This window comes from Salvelinus alpinus, chromosome 29 (genome assembly GCF_045679555.1).
Source record: "Salvelinus alpinus chromosome 29, SLU_Salpinus.1, whole genome shotgun sequence".
NCBI lineage: Eukaryota > Metazoa > Chordata > Actinopteri > Salmoniformes > Salmonidae > Salvelinus > Salvelinus alpinus.
The window spans coordinates 19,064,623-19,086,917 of NC_092114.1; the positions used below are offsets into that span (position 1 = coordinate 19,064,623).

General features: G+C 45.5%; 2 protein-coding genes across 6 annotated transcripts in view; one reads left to right on the forward strand and one right to left on the reverse strand.

Annotated features, from left to right (window-relative positions):
• The window catches only part of LOC139559220 (tax1-binding protein 1 homolog A-like), a 51,373-nt gene extending 35,310 nt beyond the window's left edge, over positions 1 to 16,063 (forward strand). For 4 of the 5 annotated variants that reach the window (XM_071375010.1, XM_071375009.1, XM_071375012.1 and 1 more), the window contains exons 13-17: positions 7,048 to 7,134; positions 9,927 to 10,113; positions 13,113 to 13,315; positions 13,519 to 13,604; positions 13,757 to 16,063. In XM_071375010.1, coding sequence (XP_071231111.1) covers positions 7,048 to 7,134; positions 9,927 to 10,113; positions 13,113 to 13,315; positions 13,519 to 13,604; positions 13,757 to 13,967 — 774 coding nt within the window. In that variant the 3' untranslated portion in view covers positions 13,968 to 16,063. The remainder of the gene's footprint in view (positions 1 to 7,047; positions 7,135 to 9,926; positions 10,114 to 13,112; positions 13,316 to 13,518; positions 13,605 to 13,756) is intronic. The other variant, XM_071375014.1, reaches the window with a different exon arrangement.
• Positions 16,064 to 16,124: 61 nt separating this feature from the next.
• LOC139559222 (juxtaposed with another zinc finger protein 1) overlaps positions 16,125 to 22,295 on the reverse strand; it is a 42,184-nt gene continuing 36,013 nt past the window's right edge. The window contains exons 4-5 of the mRNA XM_071375015.1: positions 20,515 to 20,684; positions 16,125 to 20,084 (exon numbers count right to left, since the gene is read on the reverse strand). Of these exons, the coding sequence (XP_071231116.1) occupies positions 19,908 to 20,084; positions 20,515 to 20,684 (347 nt within the window). The 3' untranslated portion in view covers positions 16,125 to 19,907. The remainder of the gene's footprint in view (positions 20,085 to 20,514; positions 20,685 to 22,295) is intronic.

Here is a 22,295-nt window from a genome sequence, read left to right on the forward strand (position 1 = left end):
AATGGTCCAGAGAGAGGTAAATACACAGTTAGTAACCCTAGCCCTGATGGTCCGGAGAGAGGTAAATACACAGTTAGTAACCCTATCCCTAATGGTCCGGAGAGAGGTAAATACACAGTTAGTAACCCTAGCTCTAATGGTCCGGAGAGAGGTAAATACACAGTTAGTAACCCTAGCTCTAATGGTCCGGAGAGAGGTAAATACACAGTTAGTAACCCTAGCTCTAATGGTCCGGAGAGAGGTAAATACACAGTTAGTAACCCTAGCCCTAATGGTCCGGAGAGAGGTAAATACACAGTTAGTAACCCTAGCTCTAATGGTCCGGAGAGAGGTAAATACACAGACACAGTTAGTAACCCTAGCCCTGATGGTCCGGAGAGAGGTAAATACACAGTTAGTAACCCTAGCCCTGATGGTCCGGAGAGAGGTAAATACACAGTTAGTAACCCTAGCTCTAATGGTCCGGAGAGAGGTAAAGACACAGTTAGTAACCCTAGCTCTAATGGTCCGGAGAGAGGTAAAGACACAGTTAGTAACCCTAGCTCTAATGGTCCGGAGAGAGGTAAATACACAGTTAGTAACCCTAGCTCTAATGGTCCGGAGAGAGGTAAATACACAGTTAGTAACCCTAGCCCTGATGGTCCGGAGAGAGGTAAATACACAGTTAGTAACCCTAGCCCTGATGGTCCGGAGAGAGGTAAATACACAGTTAGTAACCCTAGCCCTGATGGTCCGGAGAGAGGTAAATACACAGTTAGTAACCCTAGCTCTAATGGTCCGGAGAGAGGTAAATACACAGTTAGTAACCCTAGCTCTAATGGTCCGGAGAGAGGTAAATACACAGACACAGTTAGTAACCCTAGCCCTGATGGTCCGGAGAGAGGTAAATACACAGTTAGTAACCCTAGCTCTAATGGTCCGGAGAGAGGTAAATACACAGTTAGTAACCCTAGCTCTAATGGTCCGGAGAGAGGTAAAGACACAGTTAGTAACCCTAGCTCTAATGGTCCGGAGAGAGGTAAAGACACAGACACAGTTAGTAACCCTAGCCCTAATGGTCCAGAGAGAGGTAAATACACAGACACAGTTAGTAACCCTAGCCCTGATGGTCCGGAGAGAGGTAAATACACAGACACAGTTAGTAACCCTAGCCCTGATGGTCCGGAGAGAGGTAAATACACAGTTAGTAACCCTAGCCCTGATGGTCCGGAGAGGTAAATACACAGACACAGTTAGTAACCCTAGCCCTGATGGTCCGGAGAGAGGTAAATACACAGTTAGTAACCCTAGCCCTGATGGTCCGGAGAGAGGTAAATACACAGTTAGTAACCCTAGCTCTAATGGTCCGGAGAGGTAAATACACAGACACAGTTAGTAACCCTAGCCCTAATGGTCCGGAGAGAGGTAAATACACAGTTAGTAACCCTAGCTCTAATGGTCCGGAGAGAGGTAAATACACAGACACAGTTAGTAACCCTAGCCCTAATGGTCCGGAGAGAGGTAAATACACAGTTAGTAACCCTAGCTCTAATGGTCCGGAGAGAGGTAAATACACAGTTAGTAACCCTAGCCCTAATGGTCCGGAGAGAGGTAAAGACACAGACACAGTTAGTAACCCTAGCCCTAATCGTCCGGAGAGAGGTAAATACACAGACACAGTTAGTAACCCTAGCCCTGATGGTCCGGAGAGGTAAATACACAGTTAGTAACCCTAGCTCTAATGGTCCGGAGAGAGGTAAATACACAGTTAGTAACCCTAGCTCTAATGGTCCGGAGAGAGGTAAATACACAGACACAGTTAGTAACCCTAGCTCTAATGGTCCGGAGAGAGGTAAATACACAGACACAGTTAGTAACCCTAGCTCTAATGGTCCAGAGAGAGGTAAATACACAGACACAGTTAGTAACCCTAGCCCTAATGGTCCGGAGAGAGGCAAATACACAGACACAGTTAGTAACCCTAGCCCTAATGGTCCGGAGAGAGGTAAATACACAGTTAGTAACCCTAGCTCTAATGGTCCGGAGAGAGGTAAAGACACAGACACAGTTAGTAACCCTAGCCCTAATGGTCCGGAGAGAGGTAAATACACAGACACAGTTAGTAACCCTAGCCCTAATGGTCCGGAGAGAGGTGAATACACAGACACAGTTAGTAACCCTAGCCCTGATGGTCCGGAGAGAGGTAAATACACAGTTAGTAACCCTAGCCCTAATGGTCCGGAGAGAGGTAAATACACAGTTAGTAACCCTAGCACTAATGGTCCAGAGAGAGGTAAATACACAGACACAGTTAGTAACCCTAGCCCTAATGGTCCGGAGAGAGGCAAATACACAGACACAGTTAGTAACCCTAGCCCTAATGGTCCGGAGAGAGGTAAATACACAGTTAGTAACCCTAGCCCTAATGGTCCGGAGAGAGATAAATACACAGTTAGTAACCCTAGCACTAATGGTCCAGAGAGAGGTAAATACACAGACACAGTTAGTAACCCTAGCCCTAATGGTCCGGAGAGAGATAAATACACAGACACAGTTAGTAACCCTAGCCCTAATGGTCCGGAGAGAGGTAAATACACAGACACAGTTAGTAACCCTAGCCCTAATGGTCCGGAGAGAGGTAAATACACAGACACAGTTAGTAACCCTAGCCCTAATGGTGCGGAGAGAGGTAAATACACAGACACAGTTAGTAACCCTGGCCCTAATGGTCCGGAGAGAGGTAAATACACAGACACAGTTAGTAACCCTAGCCCTAATGGTGCGGAGAGAGGTAAATACACAGACACAGTTAGTAACCCTAGCCCTAATGGTGCGGAGAGAGGTAAATACACAGACACAGTTAGTAACCCTAGCCCTAATGGTGCGGAGAGAGGTAAATACACAGACACAGTTAGTAACCCTAGGCCTAATGGTCCGGAGAGAGGTAAATACACAGACACAGTTAGTAACCCTAGCCCTAATGGTCCGGAGAGAGGTAAATACACAGACACAGTTAGTAACCCTAGCCCTAATGGTGCGGAGAGAGAGACACACACACAGTGAAGAGGAGTAGAGGAGATGCATAAGAGGTGAAGGGAGGATAGAAGGAAAACGAGGGGAAGGAAGGAGATAATAAAAACGAGGCATAGAGCAAGGGAGAGAATTGAGAGGGAGACCTGCTCGTCAATAATGTCATTCCAAAATCATGGGCATTAATATGGATTTGTCATAACAGCCTACACTCTTCTGGGAAGGCTTTCCACTAGATGTTGGAACATTGCTGCAGGGACTTGCTTCCATTCAACCACAAGAGCATTAGTGAGGCCCGGCTCGCAGTCAACATTCCAATTCATCCCAAAGGTGTTCGATGGTGTTTTGGTCTGGGCTCTGTGCACGCCAGTCAAGTTCTTCCACACCGATCTCGACAAACCATTTCTGTATGGACCTCGCTTTGTGCACAGGGCATTGTCATGCTGAAACAGGAAAGGGCCTTCCCCAAACAGTTTCCACAAATTTGAAAGCATAGAATTGCTAGAGCTGCCCCAGTCTCTGGAGTGATGGCGACGCGTGATTCATCACTCCATAGAACGCATTTCCACTGCTCCAGAGTCCAATGGTGGCGAGCTTTACACCTCTCCAGCCGAAGCTTGGTATTGAGCATGGTGAACTTAGGCTTGTGTGCGGCAGCTCAGCCATGGAAACTCATTTCATGAAGCTCCCAACTAACAGTTCTTGTGCTGACGTTGCTTCCAGAGGCAGTTTGGAACTCTATAGTGAGTGTTACAACCGAGGACAGGCGATTTTTATGCGCTTCAGGACTCGGCGGTCCTGTTCTGTGAGCTTGTGTGGCCTACCACTTTGCGGCTGAGCCGTTTTGTTGCTCCTAGACTTTCCACTTCACTATAACAGCACTTACAGTTGACCGGGGAAACTCTAGCAGGGCAGAAATTTGACAAACTGACCTGTTGGAAAGGTGGCATCTGATGACGGAGCCACGTTGAAAGTCACTGAGCTCTTCAGTAAGGCCATTCTACTGCTAATGTTTGTCTATGGAGATCGCATGGCTGTGTGCTCGATTATATACACCTGTCACCACGGGTGTTGCTGAAATAGCAGAATCCAGTCATGTGAAGAGGTGTCCTCATTAATCTACACACAATACCCCATAATGACAAAGCAAAAACAGATTTTTTTTAAAGTCTTGAAAATGTAAAAAAATATGTTTTTACTGAAATATAACATTTACATACTGTAAGTATTGAGACCCTTTACTCAGCACTTTGTTGAAGCACCTTTGGCAGCGATTACATTGCGTCTTCTTGGGTATGACGCTACAAGCTTGGCACACATATTTTTGGGGAGTTTCTCCCATTCTTCTGTGCAGATCCTCTCAAGCTCTGTCAGGTTGGATGGGGAGTTGCTGTACAACTATTTTCAGGTTTCAAGGACATTCAAAGACTTGTCCCGAAGCCACTCCTGCATTGTCTTGGCTGTGTGGTTAGGGTCGTTGTCCTGTTGAAAGGTGAACCTTCACCCCAGTCTGAGGTCCTGAGCGCTCTGGAGCAGGTTTTCATCAAGGATCTTTCTGTACTTTGCTCCGTTCATCTTTCCCTTGATCCTGACTAGTCTCCCAGTACCTTCCGCTGAAAAGCATCCCCACAGCATGATGCTGCCACCACCGTGCTTCACTGTAGGGATGGTGCCAGGGTTCTTCCAGACGTGACGCTTGGCATTCCAATTCAATCTTGGTTTCATCAGACCAGAGAATCTTGTTTCTCATGGTCTGAGAGTCTTTAGGTAAACTCCAGGCGGGCTGTCATGTACCTTTTACTGAGGAGTGGCTTCAGTCTGGCCACTCTACCATTAAGGCCTGATTGGTGGAGTTCTGCAGAGATGGTTGTCCTTCTGCAAGGTTCTCCCATCTTTACTTAGGAACTCTGGAGCTCTGTCAGAGTTACCATCGGGTTCTTGGTCACCTCCCTGACCAAGGCCCTTCTCCCCCGATTGCTCAGTTCGGCCAGCTCTAGGAAGAGTCTTGGTGGTTCCAAACTTCTTCCATTTAAGAATGATGGAGGCCACTGTGTTCTTGGGGACCTTCAATGCTGCTGAAATGTTTTGGTACCCTTCCCCAGATCTGTGGCTCAACACAATCCTGTCTCGGAGCTCTATGGACAATTCCTTCGACCTCATGGCTTAGTTTTTGATCTGAAATGCACTCACTGTCAACTGTTGGACCTAACATAGACAGGTGTGTGCCTTTCCAAATCATGTCCAAATAATTGAATTTACCACAGGTGGACTACAATCAAGTTGTAGAAACATCTCAAGGATGCTCAATGGAAACAGGATTTAAAAAAAAAAAAAATGTATTTATCTTTTGTTTAACTAATCAAGTCAGTTAAAAACAAATTCTTATTTACAATGACGGCCCACACCGGCCAAACCTGGACGATGCTGGACCAATTGTTCGCCGCCCTATGGGACTCCCAATCATGGCCAGATGTGATACAGCCTTGATTCGAACCAGGTACTGTAGTGAGATGCAGTGCCTCTTGCACTAAGATGCAGTGCCTTAGACCGCTGCGCCACTCGGGATGCACCTGAGCTCAATTTTGGGTCTCAGAGCAAAGGGTCTGAATACAAAACATTTCTAAAAACCTGTTTTTGCTTTGTCATTATGGGCTATTGTGTGGAGATTGAGGTAGTATAAGGCTGTAACTTAACAATGTGCACACAGTGCCTTCAGAAAGTATTCACACCCCTTGGCTTTCTCCCAAAAAATTTGTGTTACAGACGGAATTTAAAATGGATGAAATTTTGATTTTGTGTCAATGGCCGACACACAATATCCCATAATTCATAAAAAATGGAAAGCTTAAATGTCTTCAGTCAATAAGTATTCAACCCCTTTGTTATGGCAAGACTAAATAAGTTCAGGAGTAAAAATGTGCTTAACAAGTCACATAGTAAGTTGCATGGACTACCTCATCTCTGTATTCTACACATACAATTATCTATAAGGTCCCTCGGTCGAGCAGTGAATTTCAAACACAGATTCAACCACAAAGACCAGGGAGGTTTTCCGATGCCTTGCAAAGAAGGGCACCTAAAGTGTTATTAATTACACTTTGGATGGTGTATCAATACACCCAGTCACTAGAAAGATACGGGTCTCCTTCTTAACAGTTGACGGAGAGGAAGGAAACCGCTCAGGGATTTCACAATGAGGCCAATGGTGACTTTAAAACAGTTAGAGTTAATGGCTAACCTATAAGACAGATGAAAAACAGGAAGCCAGTACAGAATAGAAATGTTCCAAAACATGCATCCTGTTTGCAATAAGGCATTAAAGCAAAATCCTAGAAGACAAGACGCTGGGAGACAAATTCACCTTTCAGCAGTACAATAACCTAAAACACAAGGCTAAATATACACTGGAGTTGCTTACCAAGATGACATTGTATGTTCCTGAGTGGCCTAGTTACATCTTTGACTTAAATTGTCTTGAACATCTGTGGCAAGACTTGAAAATGGCCGTTTAGAAATGATCAACAACCAACTTGACAGAGCTTGAAGGTTTAAAAAAAGAATAATGTACAAATATTGTACAATCCAGGTGTGGAAAGCTCTTAGAGATTTACCCAGAAAGACTCACAGCTTTAATAACTGCCTAAGGTGATTCTAACATGTATTGACTCAGGGGGTTGAATACTTAATGAAGATATATTAGTGTTTTATTTTCCATACATTTTTACAAAATGTTAGACTTTTTCTTCTACTTTGACATTACAGAGTATTTTGTGTAGCTTATTGACAAATCCATTTTAATCCCATTTTAATAACACAACAAAATGTAAAACAAAGTCAAGGGGTGAGAGTAATTTCTGAGAGAGATATATATCTACACGTGTTTGATTTACATTCACCCCAGTGCACTAGAGTAGGTTATGTCTGGGATGGTATATACATGATGACTTATTAAAGGCTACATCTGTAAGTTCTCTTTCCCTTGTGGCCAATGCGTACAATGTTTTGTCTAGTGTTTTGTCTAATGTTTCCTCTGTGTAGATCCAGATGGTAGAGAGGGCCATGGAGGTGACAGAGCTGAAGGAGAGTCTGGCTCAGGCCCTCAGAGAGAAGAACCAACTCAAGGAGGTACTATGAACATTCACCAGTTATAACAGTTTTTATTAAGTGCTTTCATAGAGCTACTACAGAAGCCTGCAAGAGTTTATATTATATTTATATAATCTATAATATATATTTTTTTACATTTAACCTTTATTTAACTTGGCAAGTCAGTGAAGAACAAATTATTATTTACAATGACGGCCTACCGGGGAACAACTGCCCTGTTAACCTCTCTGGGATATGTGGGACGCTTGCGTGGAAATGCAGAGCGCCAAATTCAAATAAATTACTATAAAAATGTAACTTTCATGAAATCACACATGCAATACACCAAATTAAAGCTACACTTGTTGTGAATCCAGCCAATGTGTCAGATTTTCAAAAAGGCTTTACGACGAAAGCACACCAAACGATTATGTTAGGTCAGTACATAGCCACAGAAAAACACAGCCATTTTTCCAGCCAAAGAGAGGAGTCACAAAAAGCATAAATAGAGATAAAATGAATCACTAACCTTTGATGATCTTCATCAGATGACACTCATAGGACTTCATGTTACACAATACATGTATGTTTTGTTCGATAAAGTTCATATTTATATCCAAAAATCTCAGTTTACATTGGCGCGTTACGTTCAGTAATGTTTTGCTTCCAAAACATCCGGTGATTTTGCAGAGAGCCACATCAATTTACAGAAATACTCATTATAAATGTTGATGAAAATACAAGTGTTATGCATGGAACTTTAGATACACATCTCCTTAAGGGGCAGAACGACAGATTTTGACCTTGTCAGCTCAGGGATTCGATCCAGCAGCCTTTCGGTTACTGGCGCAACGCTCTAACCACTAGGCTACCTGCCGCCCCATAATAAGCCTACCAAAGCACTGAATTTACCAACCTACTACTATTTATATAGCTTCCTCCCTCTCCCCCAATTTCTAGATTCCAACTAATGATACTGTACTGCCATGATACACTAACCATTAAATGGTGCAAATGTCATCCTCTGTGTTTGTTTCACCCCGTGGTTAGCCTCGTTTAAATGTTAACTTCATTAGTGCAGGGCTATCTAGTTTATCAAGAGAGGGGGAGGAAGAAAGAGGGGGGAGGAGAAAGAAAATAGGTATTTTCACAAAATTGTCTGAACGGTTTGCCACAAACTATTATGACCTCTCTATGGAAAGATGAGACTCACGACGGCATGCTTCGTTTTGCTCTATGGCCCCCACAAGTATATTGGGACTCGTCTGAAGTCGGTACAGACGATCTGCCATCTTCTGTCTTTAGCGTCCCAACAGTTTGGGCCACACAATAATATGACCCCTCTGTGGAAAGGTGAGACTCTCACGAACACGTACATGTTTTGCTCTAGGAGGCCCACAGGTCTCACAAGACTCCTCTGAAGGTCCCCCGGTACCAGTTGAAAAAATGAATGGAAGTACAGTACCAGTCAGGTTTGGACACACCTACTCATTCCAGGGTTTTTCATAATTTTTACTATTTTCTACATTGTAGAATAATAGTGAAGACATCAAAACTATGAAATAACACATATGGAATCATGTAACCAAACAATTGTTAATCAAAATATATTTGAGATTTGAGATTCTTCAAAGTAGCCACTCTTTGCCTTGATGACTGCTTTGCACACACCAGCTTCACCTGGAATGCTTTTCCAACAGTCTTGAAGGAGTTCCCACATATGATGAGCACTTGTTGGCTGCTTTTCCTTCACTCTGCGGTCCAACTCATTCCAAACCCTTGGATGAGTAGCTGTGTCCAAACTGTTACTGGTACTGTATATATGGAGAATGTTTAGTGCCAAAAATAAGGGGTTAAATACAGTAAAATATTTAATGTTTCCTGATCTTTCTTATATCTCTCAGATATAGGACAGACACTTCAGAATAAACGTCCTTTTGATTTTTGTGGGGGGACTAGTTGTTGTTCCATGTAGTGAATCTGTTATTCAATGGGTTTGTATGGGCTAATAGCAAAGGCCAAATTTGTATATCTTTTTTTGATACTTAAAGGGATATTAAAATTCAAAATGAAATAGCAAAATTATCCTTGGTATGAGTCATGACCTTCTTTAAAACAATTCCATAAAGCTTAGGGCTAAGACTGTAATGGGTTAAAGCTAGAGTCCTTAGTCCTTAGTTGCTACATCCATCCTGGACTTAATTCATGATATATACTCATTGATTCTTGAAGAATATAACTTCTAAATGTCTCATGAGTTTAGTTCAACTGTCGAACCCCATCAAAACCCAACATAAGGCTTGTTTTACTCCAATGTTTGTTAACAATGTAAACGTAAACAAACAATGTATAGCCTGAAAACAATGTTAAGACTATCATTTCGATATGGATGGTCAGTCCTTGCATCCATAGCTCTGTCTATGAATTTGAGAGTGGTACCATTTCTCCAGGCCCATCCCTCAGCTTTTTACCAAAACAGAGTTGAGGTGACCCTTTGTTATTGTTTCAGTTAAGGCCTCTAACTGTTAGTCGGGTAATGTCAAGATGAAACCACGCCCCTTGACATTGGTTTTGTTGCTGGACCTCAATAGAAATAAGCCTTCAGACTTTGTGTTTTTATCCTCAATCATTTTTTATGTCAATGTTGTCTCCGGCAGGAGCAGCATACTGCTTTTAATTATCCAATACATTTAATCCACCAATCAAACAAACAAACCCTAAATGATTGAAAAGACAAGCACCGTCTGATTACCTGGTTTTCTTTGTTTTATTCGGTGCTAATTTATTTTGTTTTAAGTCGTCTTCACTTGGCCATCTTCTCCCCATGCCAGGAGCTGCAGCAGTGTCAGGGCCGACAGAGGGAGCAGGAGGCTGATGGTCAGGGGTCAGAGGTCAAACAGCCTGTGTTGCTGCGCTACCCACTTCCCTACCCCCAAGACCCCTCCCCACCCCCCCTGGTACCCCAGAGACCTGCAGAGCTGCAGTACGGGAACCCCTACTCCACCGACAACACTCGAGGTGAGACCCACCCCCCACACCCAGCTACACTACATGTAAAAAGTATGTGGACAAATTAGTGGATTCGGCTATTTCAGCCACACCCATTGCTGACATGTGTATAAAATCGAGCACACCGCCATGCAATCGCCATAGACAAACATTGGCAGTAGAATGGCCTTTACTGAAGAGCTCAGTGACTTTCAATGTGGCGCCGTCATAGGATGCCACCTTTCCAACAAGTCAGTTTGTCAAATTTCTGTCCTGCTAGAGCTGCCCTGGTCAACTGTAAGTGCTGTTATTGTGAAGTGGAAATGTTTAGCAGCAACAACGGCTCAGCCGCGAAGTGATAGGTCACACAAGCTCACAGAACGGGACCGCCGAGTGCTGAAGTGCGTAGCGTGTAAAAATCCTCTGTCCTCGGTTGCAACACTCACTACCGAGTTCCAAACTGCCTCTGGAAGCAACGGCAGCACAAGAGCTGTTCGTCGGGAGCTTCATGAAATGGGTTTCTATGGCCGAGCAGCCGCACACAAGCCTAATACCCTGACTACACCGCTCGCGTTGCGTGCGCGAGAGGTGCAAAATAAATTTAGAAATCTATGTTATTCAATTATTGTACCCACACTGCTCGCACACGTCAACGAGCGTCTGCGTTGCCAACGGCTAAAATAGAAGTCCTTTCTATTTCTGATGCAGATCGCGCTGCAAGTCCAGTCTCTCCCATCTCCTCATTGGTTTATAGAAGCAGGTACCCACGTGCCATCTCCTCATTGGTTATACCCACGTGGGTGATTGAAAGACTAACTGTTTTGCTGGTCGTCGTAGTAATACTATGAAAGTTTAGATGCCAATCACCATATAAGTTCAAAGAAGAAAAAGCCTGGAAGGAGGAGAGATGACTAGAAACGATTCGGGTGACCGTTTTATGTGTGGATTAATTGTCGGAGTAGAGGACCTTGTGCATTTCAGGTAAAATAACAACCTAATGTTTATATCCCAGGGCAAATTAGCCAGCAACAGCAAGCTAGCTAAATAGGACAAATTAGCTAGCAAGTGCAAGCTAACTAGCTAAATTGCCATAAATGTTTAATGCTTTTCGACCTGTCCCCAAATTAATGTCATTGGTTCAGAGTTTGTTTTGATATTTTAACCTGTGTGTCGTGATCGCGTTTGGTGTAGGGGGACACAATAAATGTATTTTAGCCGGTTTGAGTTCCATGTAAGATCACAATGCCAAGCGTCGGCGTAAAGCTCACTGCCATTGGACTCTGGAGCAGTGGAAATGCGTTCTCTGGAGTGATGAATCACACTTCACCGTCTGACAGACAACTCTGGGTTTGATGGAGCCCATGCTACCTGCCCCAATGCATAGTGCCAACTGTAAAGTTTGGTGGAGGAGGAATAATGGTCTGGGGATTTTTAGTTCCAGTGGAGGGAAATCTTAACGCTACAGCATGCAACATTATGGACGATTCTGTGCTTCCAACTTTGTGGCAACAGTTTGGGGAAGGCCCTTTCCTGTTTCAGCATGACAATGCCCCGTGCACAAAACGAGGTCCATACAGAAATGGTTTGTCGAGATCGGTGTGGAAGAACTTGACTGGCCTGCACAGAGCCCTGACCTCGTCCCCATCGAACACCTTTGGGATGAATTGGAACGCCGACTGCGATCCAGGCCTAATCACCCAATATAAGTGCCCGACCTCACTAATGGTCTTGTGGCTAAATGGAAGCAAGTCCCAGCAGCAATGTTCCAACATCTGGTGAAAAGCCTTCCCAGAAGAGTGGAGGCTGTTATAGCAGCAACTCCATATTAATGCCCATGATTTTTGAATGAAATGTTGGGTGTCAACATACTTTTGGCAATGTAGTGTGTCTGATCCGTCTGTCTCTGGCTGTAATCTCTCAGTACTGTCTCTATCTAGCATTGTCTACACTGTGTTTCTATGTCCCAGCTTCTGTTCTATCCGTCTGATTCTGTCTTAGACATGGGCAGCCTGGGAGCCTGTCTCTCTTGGTCTCCATCTCTCAATACTGTCTCTATCTAGTATTATCTACACTGTGTTTCTATTTCCCAGCTTCTTTTCTATCGCTCCCAGGCTACCCATCTCTCCCTCTCTTCCAGTTCATCCCTGTCGGTCTCTCTTGGTTGCCATCTCTCCCTCTCTCCCCCATTTCAGCCCTGTCTGTCTCTTTGTCTCCATCTCTCCCTCTCTCTTCCATTTCAGCCCTGTCTGTCTCTCTTGGTTGCCATCTCTCTCCCTCTGCCCCATTTCAGCCCTGTCTGTCTCTTGGTCTCCCTCTCTTCTCTCTCTCCTCCATTTCAGCCCTGTCTGTCTCTCTTGGTCTCCCTCTCTTCTCTCTCCTCCATTTCAGCCCTGTCTGTCTCTTGGTCTCCCTCTCTTCTCTCTCTCCATTTCAGCCCTGTCTGTCTCTTGGTCTCCCTCTCTTCTCTCTCTCCATTTCAGCCCTGTCTGTCTCTCTTGGTCTCCCTCTCGCCTCCATTTCAGCCCTGTCTGTCTCTCTTGGTCTCCCTCTCTTCTCTCTCTCTCCATTTCAGCCCTGTCTGTCTCTCTTGGTCTCCCTCTCTTCTCTCACCTCCATTTCAGCCCTGTCAGTCTCTTGGTCTCCATCTCTCCCTCTCTCTTCCATTTCAGCCCTGTCTGTGTCTCTTGGTTGCCATCTCTCCTCCATTTCAGCCCTGTCTGTCTCTTGGTCTCCCTCTCTTCTCTCTCTCCTCCATTTCAGCCCTGTCTGTCTCTTGGTCTCCCTCTTCTCTCTCTCTCCATTTCAGCCCTGTCTGTCTCTCTTGGTCTCCCACTCTTCTCTCCTCCATTTCAGCCCTGTCTGTCTCTCTTGGTCTCCCTCTCTTCTCCATTTCAGCCCTGTCTGTCTCTCTTGGTCTCCCTCTCTTCTCCATTTCAGCCCTGTCTGTCTCTCTTGGAGAGATGGAGACCATCTTCTGCACACACACTCTTAAACACTTCCTGTTTCCTGTGTTGTTGTGTTTTGTCCAGACGGGGCAGACGGCGCCCTGTCCCCGGAGCAGATGCTCCGCCCCCCTCCAGAGGCCCCTGGTGCGTGCGCCCCTCCGGCCACCTCCCCGACCCCGTGTGCAGGTGCAGACTGGGAGAGAGAGGTGGTCTGCATCCAGCCCTCCTCCTCACGAAGCATGAGCCCCCCCGACGGACTGGAACACTCCCCCGAGGAGCCACGCAACGTGAGTTCACACACACACACACACACACACACATCCTCACCTCAAACATTAGGGAGGGAAACGCAAAACTGTGTTAGATCAATGTATAGGGCTGACTTGTTCTGTTCCCTTATTGGGAGGACATCACACATCCTCTAGCTCTATTAACACACTATTAAACTGAGGAGAGAGCCGTCAGTGAGGTGTGTGTCTCTATACTGTAGGTTGGTGATGGGGAGCAGCCTGCCTGTAATCATCAGGCCAGCAGCAGACTTACCGCCAACAGGGGCAGCTTCTGTTTCGACCCCAGGTAACACACACACATGACCCTCCACACAGACAATACACAAAATACTATCCCAGCTAACCCAACACTCTTTCTCCCCCCCTCTCTGCTCCTTCTCTCCCCCTTCTGCTCCTTCTCTCTCCCCTCGTTTATATGGTCTTTCTCCCTCCACTCAGTGGTGAGGTCCACAAGCGCTGTCCGTTGTGCGAGGTGATCTTCCCGCCCCATTTTGAGCAGCGTAGCTTTGAGCAGCACGTGGAGAGCCACTGGAAGGTGTGTCCCGTGTGCTCTGAGCAGTTCCCCCTCCACTGCCATCAGCAGCTCTTCCAGAAGCACGTGCTCACACACTTTGACGGCCATGTGCTAAACTTCGCCAACATGGAGTAGCAGGGCAGATGGGGGTGTGTGTGAAAGGGAAGGTTTGGATTAAGGGATGTAAAGAAGAATAAAGGAACATTTACTCAAATGGGGGTCGAGATGATTTCATTCAAATTTAACTCGGACCAAGAAGGGAGATTCCAAATCAAGATGAGAAAAATCAATGGGGGTAAATTGCACTTTATGTTGTAAATTGAAATTAAATTAACTCCAGCCCTGGCCTCACACACTTCCACGAGAACATGCTACCTTTCAAAAACATCAAGGAGTGTGTGTATAACTTTGTATAAGGGGGAGTTTGTCAGTTTAGGGAAATTACAAAAGAAATATGTTTTGCGTGAGGTTTCGGAGCCTTGGAGCTCTTTGGTTTTGTCCCATGTTGATGATATCATCACTGCATGTGTTTAGTATCTGTAGGATTCATCTGCGTTAATCAGCCTGTCAATAGTAGCTACTTTACAAGACTTCATTTTCTGTTTCTGTTCCCAGTCACATGTAGAAACAGGTGACATCCAGGGATGGGAGGGAGAGTAGGATCAGGTGACATCCAGGGATGGGAGGGAGAGTAGGATCAGGTGACATCCAGGGATGGGAGGGAGAGTAGGATCAGGTAACATCCAGGGATGGGAGGGAGAGTAGGATCAGGTGACATCCAGGGATGGGAGGGAGAGTAGGATCAGGTGACATCCAGGGATGGGAGGGAGAGTAGGATCAGGTGACATCCAGGGATGGGAGGGAGTAGGATCAGGTGACATCCAGGGATGGGAGGGAGAGTAGGATCAGGTGACATCCAGGGATGGGAGGGAGAGTAGGATCAGGTGACATCCAGGGATGGGAGGGAGAGTAGGATCAGGTGACATCCAGGGATGGGAGGGAGAGTAGGATCAGGTGACATCCAGGGATGGGAGGGAGAGTAGGATCAGGTGACATCCAGGGATGGGAGGGAGAGTAGGATCAGGTGACATCCAGGGATGAGAGGGAGAGTAGGATCAGATGACATCCAGGGATGGGAGGGAGAGTAGGATCAGGTGACATCCAGGGATGGGAGGGAGAGTAGGATCAAGTTGCTCCTAGACACTAATGGTCAGTTTTGCGTTTTCCCTCTAATGGTTAAGGTTAGGATTTGGTTTATCTGATCCTGCATCTGTGGGTTGGGGAAACTTCTACCGTGGAGAGGGGGGGGGGTTAGGATCTTGGGAGGAGATATGTGGTCTTCAAGCACCTCCAGCCCAATGTAATGTACAGTATGAGTCAAACTCTTGTCAGCAAAAGATGTCAGACGGTTAAAAAAATAATTAGCACTATTGTTTGAATTTGACTGCACTAAAAATACTTTATTATTCTGAATGTATAGTGTGTGTGTGTGTGTAACTGGGTGGTTCAAGCCCTGATAGCTGTGCTATATTAGACCGTATACCACAGGTATGGCAAAACAACTATTTTTACTGCTCTAATTACGTTCATAACCAGTTTATAATAGCAATAAGGCACTTCAGGGGATTGTGATGTATGGCCAATATACCAAGGGCTGTGTCCAGGCACTCCGCGTTGCGTCGTGCAAAAAGAATGACCCTTAGTCGTGGTGTATTGGCCATATACCCCCTCGGGCCTTATTGCTGAAATAAAAAAATATATATATGAGAAGTAGAACTATTATGGAGAAATGTTTCAATTGCTGTTGTGACAATGTTTTAGTAATGACAGAGTGATGTTTTACTTCCTGGTCTCCATTCACTGGATAGGCTAATATTCTCCTGGCCATTCTGCTTCAGTTGATTGGAGGGAAGGTAACTGGAAATATGAACGCTATAGAAAACTACTGGACTCTTGGCTATGGACTCTTTCACCGTGTTAAGATTCTAACGATTGCCATCTTTACCTCCTTTGTTTGGGTCAAAGTACGTTTATTTTGCGCGCGTCTCTTGATTCCTGTCATCTACTGTCAGTCTGAGATGTTACTGTTCTTTCAATGTGACCACAGTGCTGTACTTTTGGCTTCAAAAGTTGCACACGTGTGTCTGTCATGTCCAAATGCGGCCCTTTGAAAGTGTGTGGGTGTAGGTTTGTATGTGAGCATTAAAAATAAAGTACGCTTGTCAAATGGATACAATTGTCATTTTGTCTTTCCATCTTCTGGGTCAGACCCCCCCAACCCCATTCAGACAGTTCTGGCTAACGTTCTCTTTATTTTCTAATGTAATAGTGTTCACATTTATGAAGCAGCAGCTTATGTAAAAACAGTTTGATATAGTACACAGGTCTCCTCCCTCACACCCTCTGTTGCCTCCGTACAAATAGGAAACATTGTTCTCCACTTAACATACGAAAATATAATTTAAATGCACTTGACACACATTACAATACATTCACTGTACACAGTATATCGGAATAGTCCCCCTCACACACGCTTGTACTGTACTCCTCACATCCCCGCTGTGTAATACCGTCAGACTCCCTGTTAAACTGTGTATTTAAACTAACCATAGTGACCTGCATCTCTGCGGGGAGAGGACAGGTTTACAAGTGTTTGACAGATTCTGAACTGTCGAACTCCCTCTCTGATCCCTTGCTAAAATGCGCTGGAGCCAAGGCTTCTAAGTAAGGAAAACCTGGCACAGAGACTCCGGAATGCATTCTGTACAGCCACAATCAAAAACAATGCTACCTTCCTCTTTCACTGACATTTTTGTCTGTGTTGTATGCTGGGCCTGTATTCACGTAGGAGTGGTGTTCTAGAATCAGGTGCCCGCTCGTATTCATTATGGTTTCGAAGGCTTCTGTTTTTAGCGAGGCACTTCCTCTGAGACGCTTTGTGAATACAGGTGCACTTTGCCACACCTAGGGTTGTTATGGCAACCGTCAAGCGTGTGTGTTGGGGTACCATCAGCCTCAGACCATTATCACAGAACAACAGGTTAGAAATGTTTTCGGGCCTGGCACGGGGTAACATTTTGCCAACGGGCACCACTTTTTGACACTACACCACTCTGAAGGCATGGTATCACAAATAGGCCAGAACATGCTTACCTTGACACAATTTGACAGGACATCAGACTGCTTCTGTAAAGCAGGAGGCTATGGGCAAGGTCCTTGTTATGACACTATCTGCATCCCAAATGGCATTCCCTATACAGTGCACCACTGTTGACCAGGGCCCAAAGGTAGTGCACTTTATGGAATAGGGTGTCATTTAGAACACAGAACTCATCTAAAATGTCACTATTCCCCGTATACAAAAATAGGGTGTCATTTGAGACAGCTGTATATTATAACACTATGGAGGACTGTAACAGAGAAGGCGGAATAATAACACAAGAGGCTGAAAAGCTCAGATACTGCAGAAAGACTTGGCTAAGAAGCAACACACTCACACAGACTGTACTGGAATGCTGTAGTCTACAACGCAAGGCAACCAACGTTTGTAGGTGTAATCTCTGGAGATACACCCTTTAAGACAAACACATGCACAAAAACAAAACATACCATCGACACTCACACACATACATACACAGTCACACACATACACACTGGAGGCGCAATGAGACCCGTGTTCTCTTGACACGTTTGCGCACCTCTTTGATGAAACCGTATGACAGTCTCTCTCCCCCCTCCCCCCTCAGGCACATGGTAATGTAAATGTTTGGCAGTAGAGAGCTGTTGGCAATGATCATGGAAAAGTAACCAGAAACAATACTTGGCAACTGGAATAGAATAGAGCATGATGCCTCAACTGGTCTGCTTACACTATAGTCTGGAATAACCTAGAATACAGGATGATGCTTCATCTGGTCTGCTCACACTATAGTCTGGAATAACCTAGAATACAGGATGATGCCTCATCTGGTCTGCTCACACTACAGTCTGGAATAACCTAGAATACAGGATGATGCCTCATCTGGTCTGCTCACACTACAGTCTGGAATAACCTAGAATACAGGATGATGCCTCATCTGGTCTGCTCACACTATAGTCAGGAATAACCTAGAATACAGGATGATGCCTCATCTGGTCTGCTCACACTACAGTCTGGAATAACCTAGAATACAGGATGATGCCTCAACTGGTCTGCTCACACTACAGTCTGGAATAACCTAGAATACAGGATGATGCCTCAACTGGTCTGCTCACACTACAGTCTGGAATAACCTTTGGAATACAGGATGCACAATCCATTCCGAAATCATTGGGGCGAAGTCCTAGAACAGAGGGAATGAAGAAATGCAATAGTTTCTTTGTTTCTCTATATGGGCTGAACACTAACATGAAATCTGTGCAAAATGTATTTAGGGGCGCAGATCTGAAGTTAGGATTAAAGCCATAGTCTCTTTGTTTTTGCTGCTGGGAATATCTAGACCTGAGGTCACCTAGCTGTTTAAAGTTTGACCTATGACAACAGGACAGGTTGTCTCGGGGTTGAGGAATGAAAAAAAACAAACACTTATTGATGAAATATCAAAAGAAACTAAAATCTGGAAAATATATTGAAAAAGAATATAAAAAAATAAAGCTTGAAAATAAAGTGGAACTACTTAGTATATATGCTGATGAATACTTATATGTGTATATATACACACATCTATTGTTTATATATCTATATATAGACTGTATAATCCAACTCCACACCTTCCTTCTCTTTTACATTACTCCTCTCTTCTTCTTCTGTTTTGTTTTTTCTTTCTTTTTCTTTTCTTTGTTTTCGTTTTGTTAGCACCGTATGTCAATACAAAAAGTCATGGAAATAGTTGGGAAAGCGTAAGAATGTGCAAATGTACAAACAAAAAAAGCCTATAAAGATGCATGTTATTAAAATAACAAGAGATAGAGTAACATGTGAAACCCAAAGAACATAATACAAGACATAAACAAGTTAAAGCATGCACTAGATCCTTTAGTGTGTGGGAGGAAGGGATAGGGGTTTGGGTTGTCACCCCTAAGGTTGGGCTAGAAGGGATAGGGGTTTGGGTTGTCACCCCTAAGGTTGGGCCAGAAGGAATAGGGGTTTGGGTTGTCACCCCTAAGGTTGGGCTAGAAGGGATAGGGGTTTAGGTTGTCACCCCTAAGGTTGGGCTAGAAGGGATAGGGGTTTGGGTTGTCACCCTCAAGGTTGGGCTAGAAGGGATAGGGGTTTGGGTTGTCACCCCTAAGGTTGGGCCAGAAGGGATAGGGGTTTGGGTTGTCACCCCTAAGGTTGGGCTAGAAGGGATAGGGGTTTGGGTTGTCACCCTTAAGGTTGGGCTAGGAGGGATAGGGGTTTGGGTTGTCACCCCTAAGGTTAGGCTAGAAGGGATAGGGGTTTGGGTTGTCACCCCTAAGGTTGGGCCAGAAGGGATAGGGGTTTGGGTTGTCACCCCTAAGGTTGGGCCAGAAGGGATAGGGGTTTAGGTTGTCACCCCTAAGGTTGGGCTAGAAGGGATAGAGGTTTGGGTTGTCACCCCTAAGGTTGGGCCAGAAGGGATAGGGGTTTGGGTTGTCACCCCTAAGGTTGGGCCAGAAGGGATAGGGGTTTGGGTTGTCACCCCTAAGGTTGGGCTAGAAGTGATAGGGGTTTAGGTTGTCACCCCTAAGGTTGGGCTAGAAGGGATAGGGGTTTGGGTTGTCACCCCTAAGGTTGGGCTAGAAGGGATAGGGGTTTGGGTTGTCACCCCTAAGGTTGGGCTAGAAGGGATAGGGGTTTAGGTTGTCACCCCTAAGGTTGGGCTAGAAGGGATAGGGGTTTGGGTTGTCACCCCTAAGGTTGGGCCAGAAGGGATAGGGGTTTGTGTTGTCACCCCTAAGGTTGGGCTAGAAGGGATAGGGGTTTGGGTTGTCACCCCTAAGGTTGGGCCAGAAGGGATAGGGATATGTTTTGGTTGGTTGGTCAAGGTGGGGTGGATATTAACATTGAAAAAGTGTGGGGTGGTTGGGTTGGGAGTGCTGGTGAGGAATAGGGAAATGTTTGGGGGGGGCTCTCTAGCCCTGCATCTTGCGGATGATGTCGGCGGAGACGGGCGGGTGGAAGTTGATGGTGTGGTGTCTCAGGCCCTGGGACGTCTTGTAGCTCTTCCCACAGCGGCACTTGAAGGGCTTCCGCACACGGATCTGTGTCCGGTGGCCGTTCTTGGCATGGTATTTAATACCGTTCACATTCTGAATGAGGGGGAGAGACAGATTAGCAGGCCTGGCGTGGGCTAGCGGTCTAAGTGGCTGCCTCCAGAACACAGCTACCTGTGCGAGCGTGGGTTTGCATCCGACCGACTGCTATTCTAGCATCCCCTATCCTCAGTCCTTTACTGTCCTACCTAATAAAGAATAGAATATAAAGGAGTGGGACTGCCCCACTCCTAGAAAAATAATAATGCCCCTTACATTATCTTAGTGAAAATCCCTAAAAGCAACATCCAGGAACAACATTGCAAACGTTGACATTGCTAGAGGAAACTCCCCCTCACACCCTGAAGTGAAAACCTCCACTACACAGATCATAGGCTATACTGAACTGATATATAGAGGACTAGTGTGTAGCAGAATAACAGAGCTAGGGACTGTTCTATAAACTGGGGCTGTGTGTGTACTGCACCTTGTATCTCTTCTTGCAGCCAGGCACAGGGCAGGCGAAGGGTTTCTCCTCCCCTCCATTCATACACATGGAGCTGAGGATAGACTCTGAGCTGATGGCACTCTCTGTGGTCCAGGACTCATCACTGTCTGACTCCTCATAGTCCACCTCCTCATCATCATACTCACTGCCTGGAGGGGGAACACACACACACACACATCAGTTTGCGTGTCATGGGGACATGACTATACTGTCTCAAGTAGAGGGGCATGGAGCATAGAACAGAGGAGGGTTCAGTGTGTGTGTCTCAAGAGTACCCAGGGGGAGGGGTTTGGCTCCCTGAAACAGATCATTAAATGGGAGGTATCCTCATTGCTCTGATTTAGTAAGTGCACCACTTTTTCCACACACACACACACCGATGTGCGCACACACACACACACACACACACACACACACACACACACACACACACACACACACACACACACACACACACACACACACACACACACACACAGGAAATGCTGCACCTCAGAGAGGCTGACTGAGCCGCCTCATCCAGAGTAGGGGGAATCTACAGACTGAATAACAGGCTCTAAGCCCAGGCACATAATACAGGTGCAATGGGCATCAGTCGAAGCCAAGCCAGCATTGCATTTATCGCAGTAGTATGGCATGGATGATATTCTCCCCGTCTAGACAGAAGCAGAAATACAGATATGTCTTATAGATGAGATAATCTGTATAACACCACATTCTACGGATATCAGAATATATTGGAGAAATTCCACTCACAATCCCCAAAAGGTATGGATGTGAGGAGCCCAATTCAACTGACAGTGACAGACTAGGTGTGGGGAGAGGTCATGAGAACAGACTGGCTAACTCTGGCGAGATTAGTGAGGCGCACATCCTCTGAATCTAACTCTGGCAACAGCTGCAGCTCGAGCCAGTAAGATAGTATGCGAAGTTTGGACGTCAAGGTGCGACTCGGTGTTTAGCTAGAGAGTCTCCCCTAGCCTGGGTAGGCGCAGTACCCAGACTCAAACTCCAGAGAGAAGAGGCTAGCATCCAGCTGAAGCTAACACGCAACAGATAACGCAATTACCCGGGAGGCTAACCGGCGGACAAGACAACGAAGCCTCGCGCCGTAAACAGGTTGGCCCAACCCGTTCACCCTACTTCGTAGCAAGGTGTCACCCTGTAAGAAAAAAATGAAGATGACAAAACACTGCAGAGCACTCCTGGGAGGAGTAATCTTCACCTAAAAGGTAGTATACCGTAATTTCCGGACTATAAGCCGCTACTTTTTCCCACGCTTTGAACCTCGCGGCTTATACAATGACGCGGCTAATTTATGGATTTTTCCCGCTTTCACAAGATTCATGCCGCCAAAAAACTGAGCACCGTCACATAATGTGACGTAAATCGAGCGCGCTCAAACTTCCCATCATTCTGATTACGGTAGTCATTTTGTCACCCTCATCATGGCAAAGACACGGAGAAATGCATATGATGCAGCTTTCAAGTTGAAGGCGATCGATCTGGCTGTTGGAAAAGGAAATAGAGCTGCTGCACGGGAGCTTGGCCTTAATGAGTCGATGATAAGACGTTGGAAACAGCAGCGTGAGGAACTGACTCAGTGCAGAAAGACAACAAAAGCTTTCAGAGGGAAGAAAAGCAGATGGCCCGAACTAGAAAATGAGCTTGAAGACTGGGTCAACACACAGAGAGCAGACGGCCGAGGTGTTTCAACTGTGCAGATCCGACTGAAAGCCAAAACAATCGCCACCGCAATG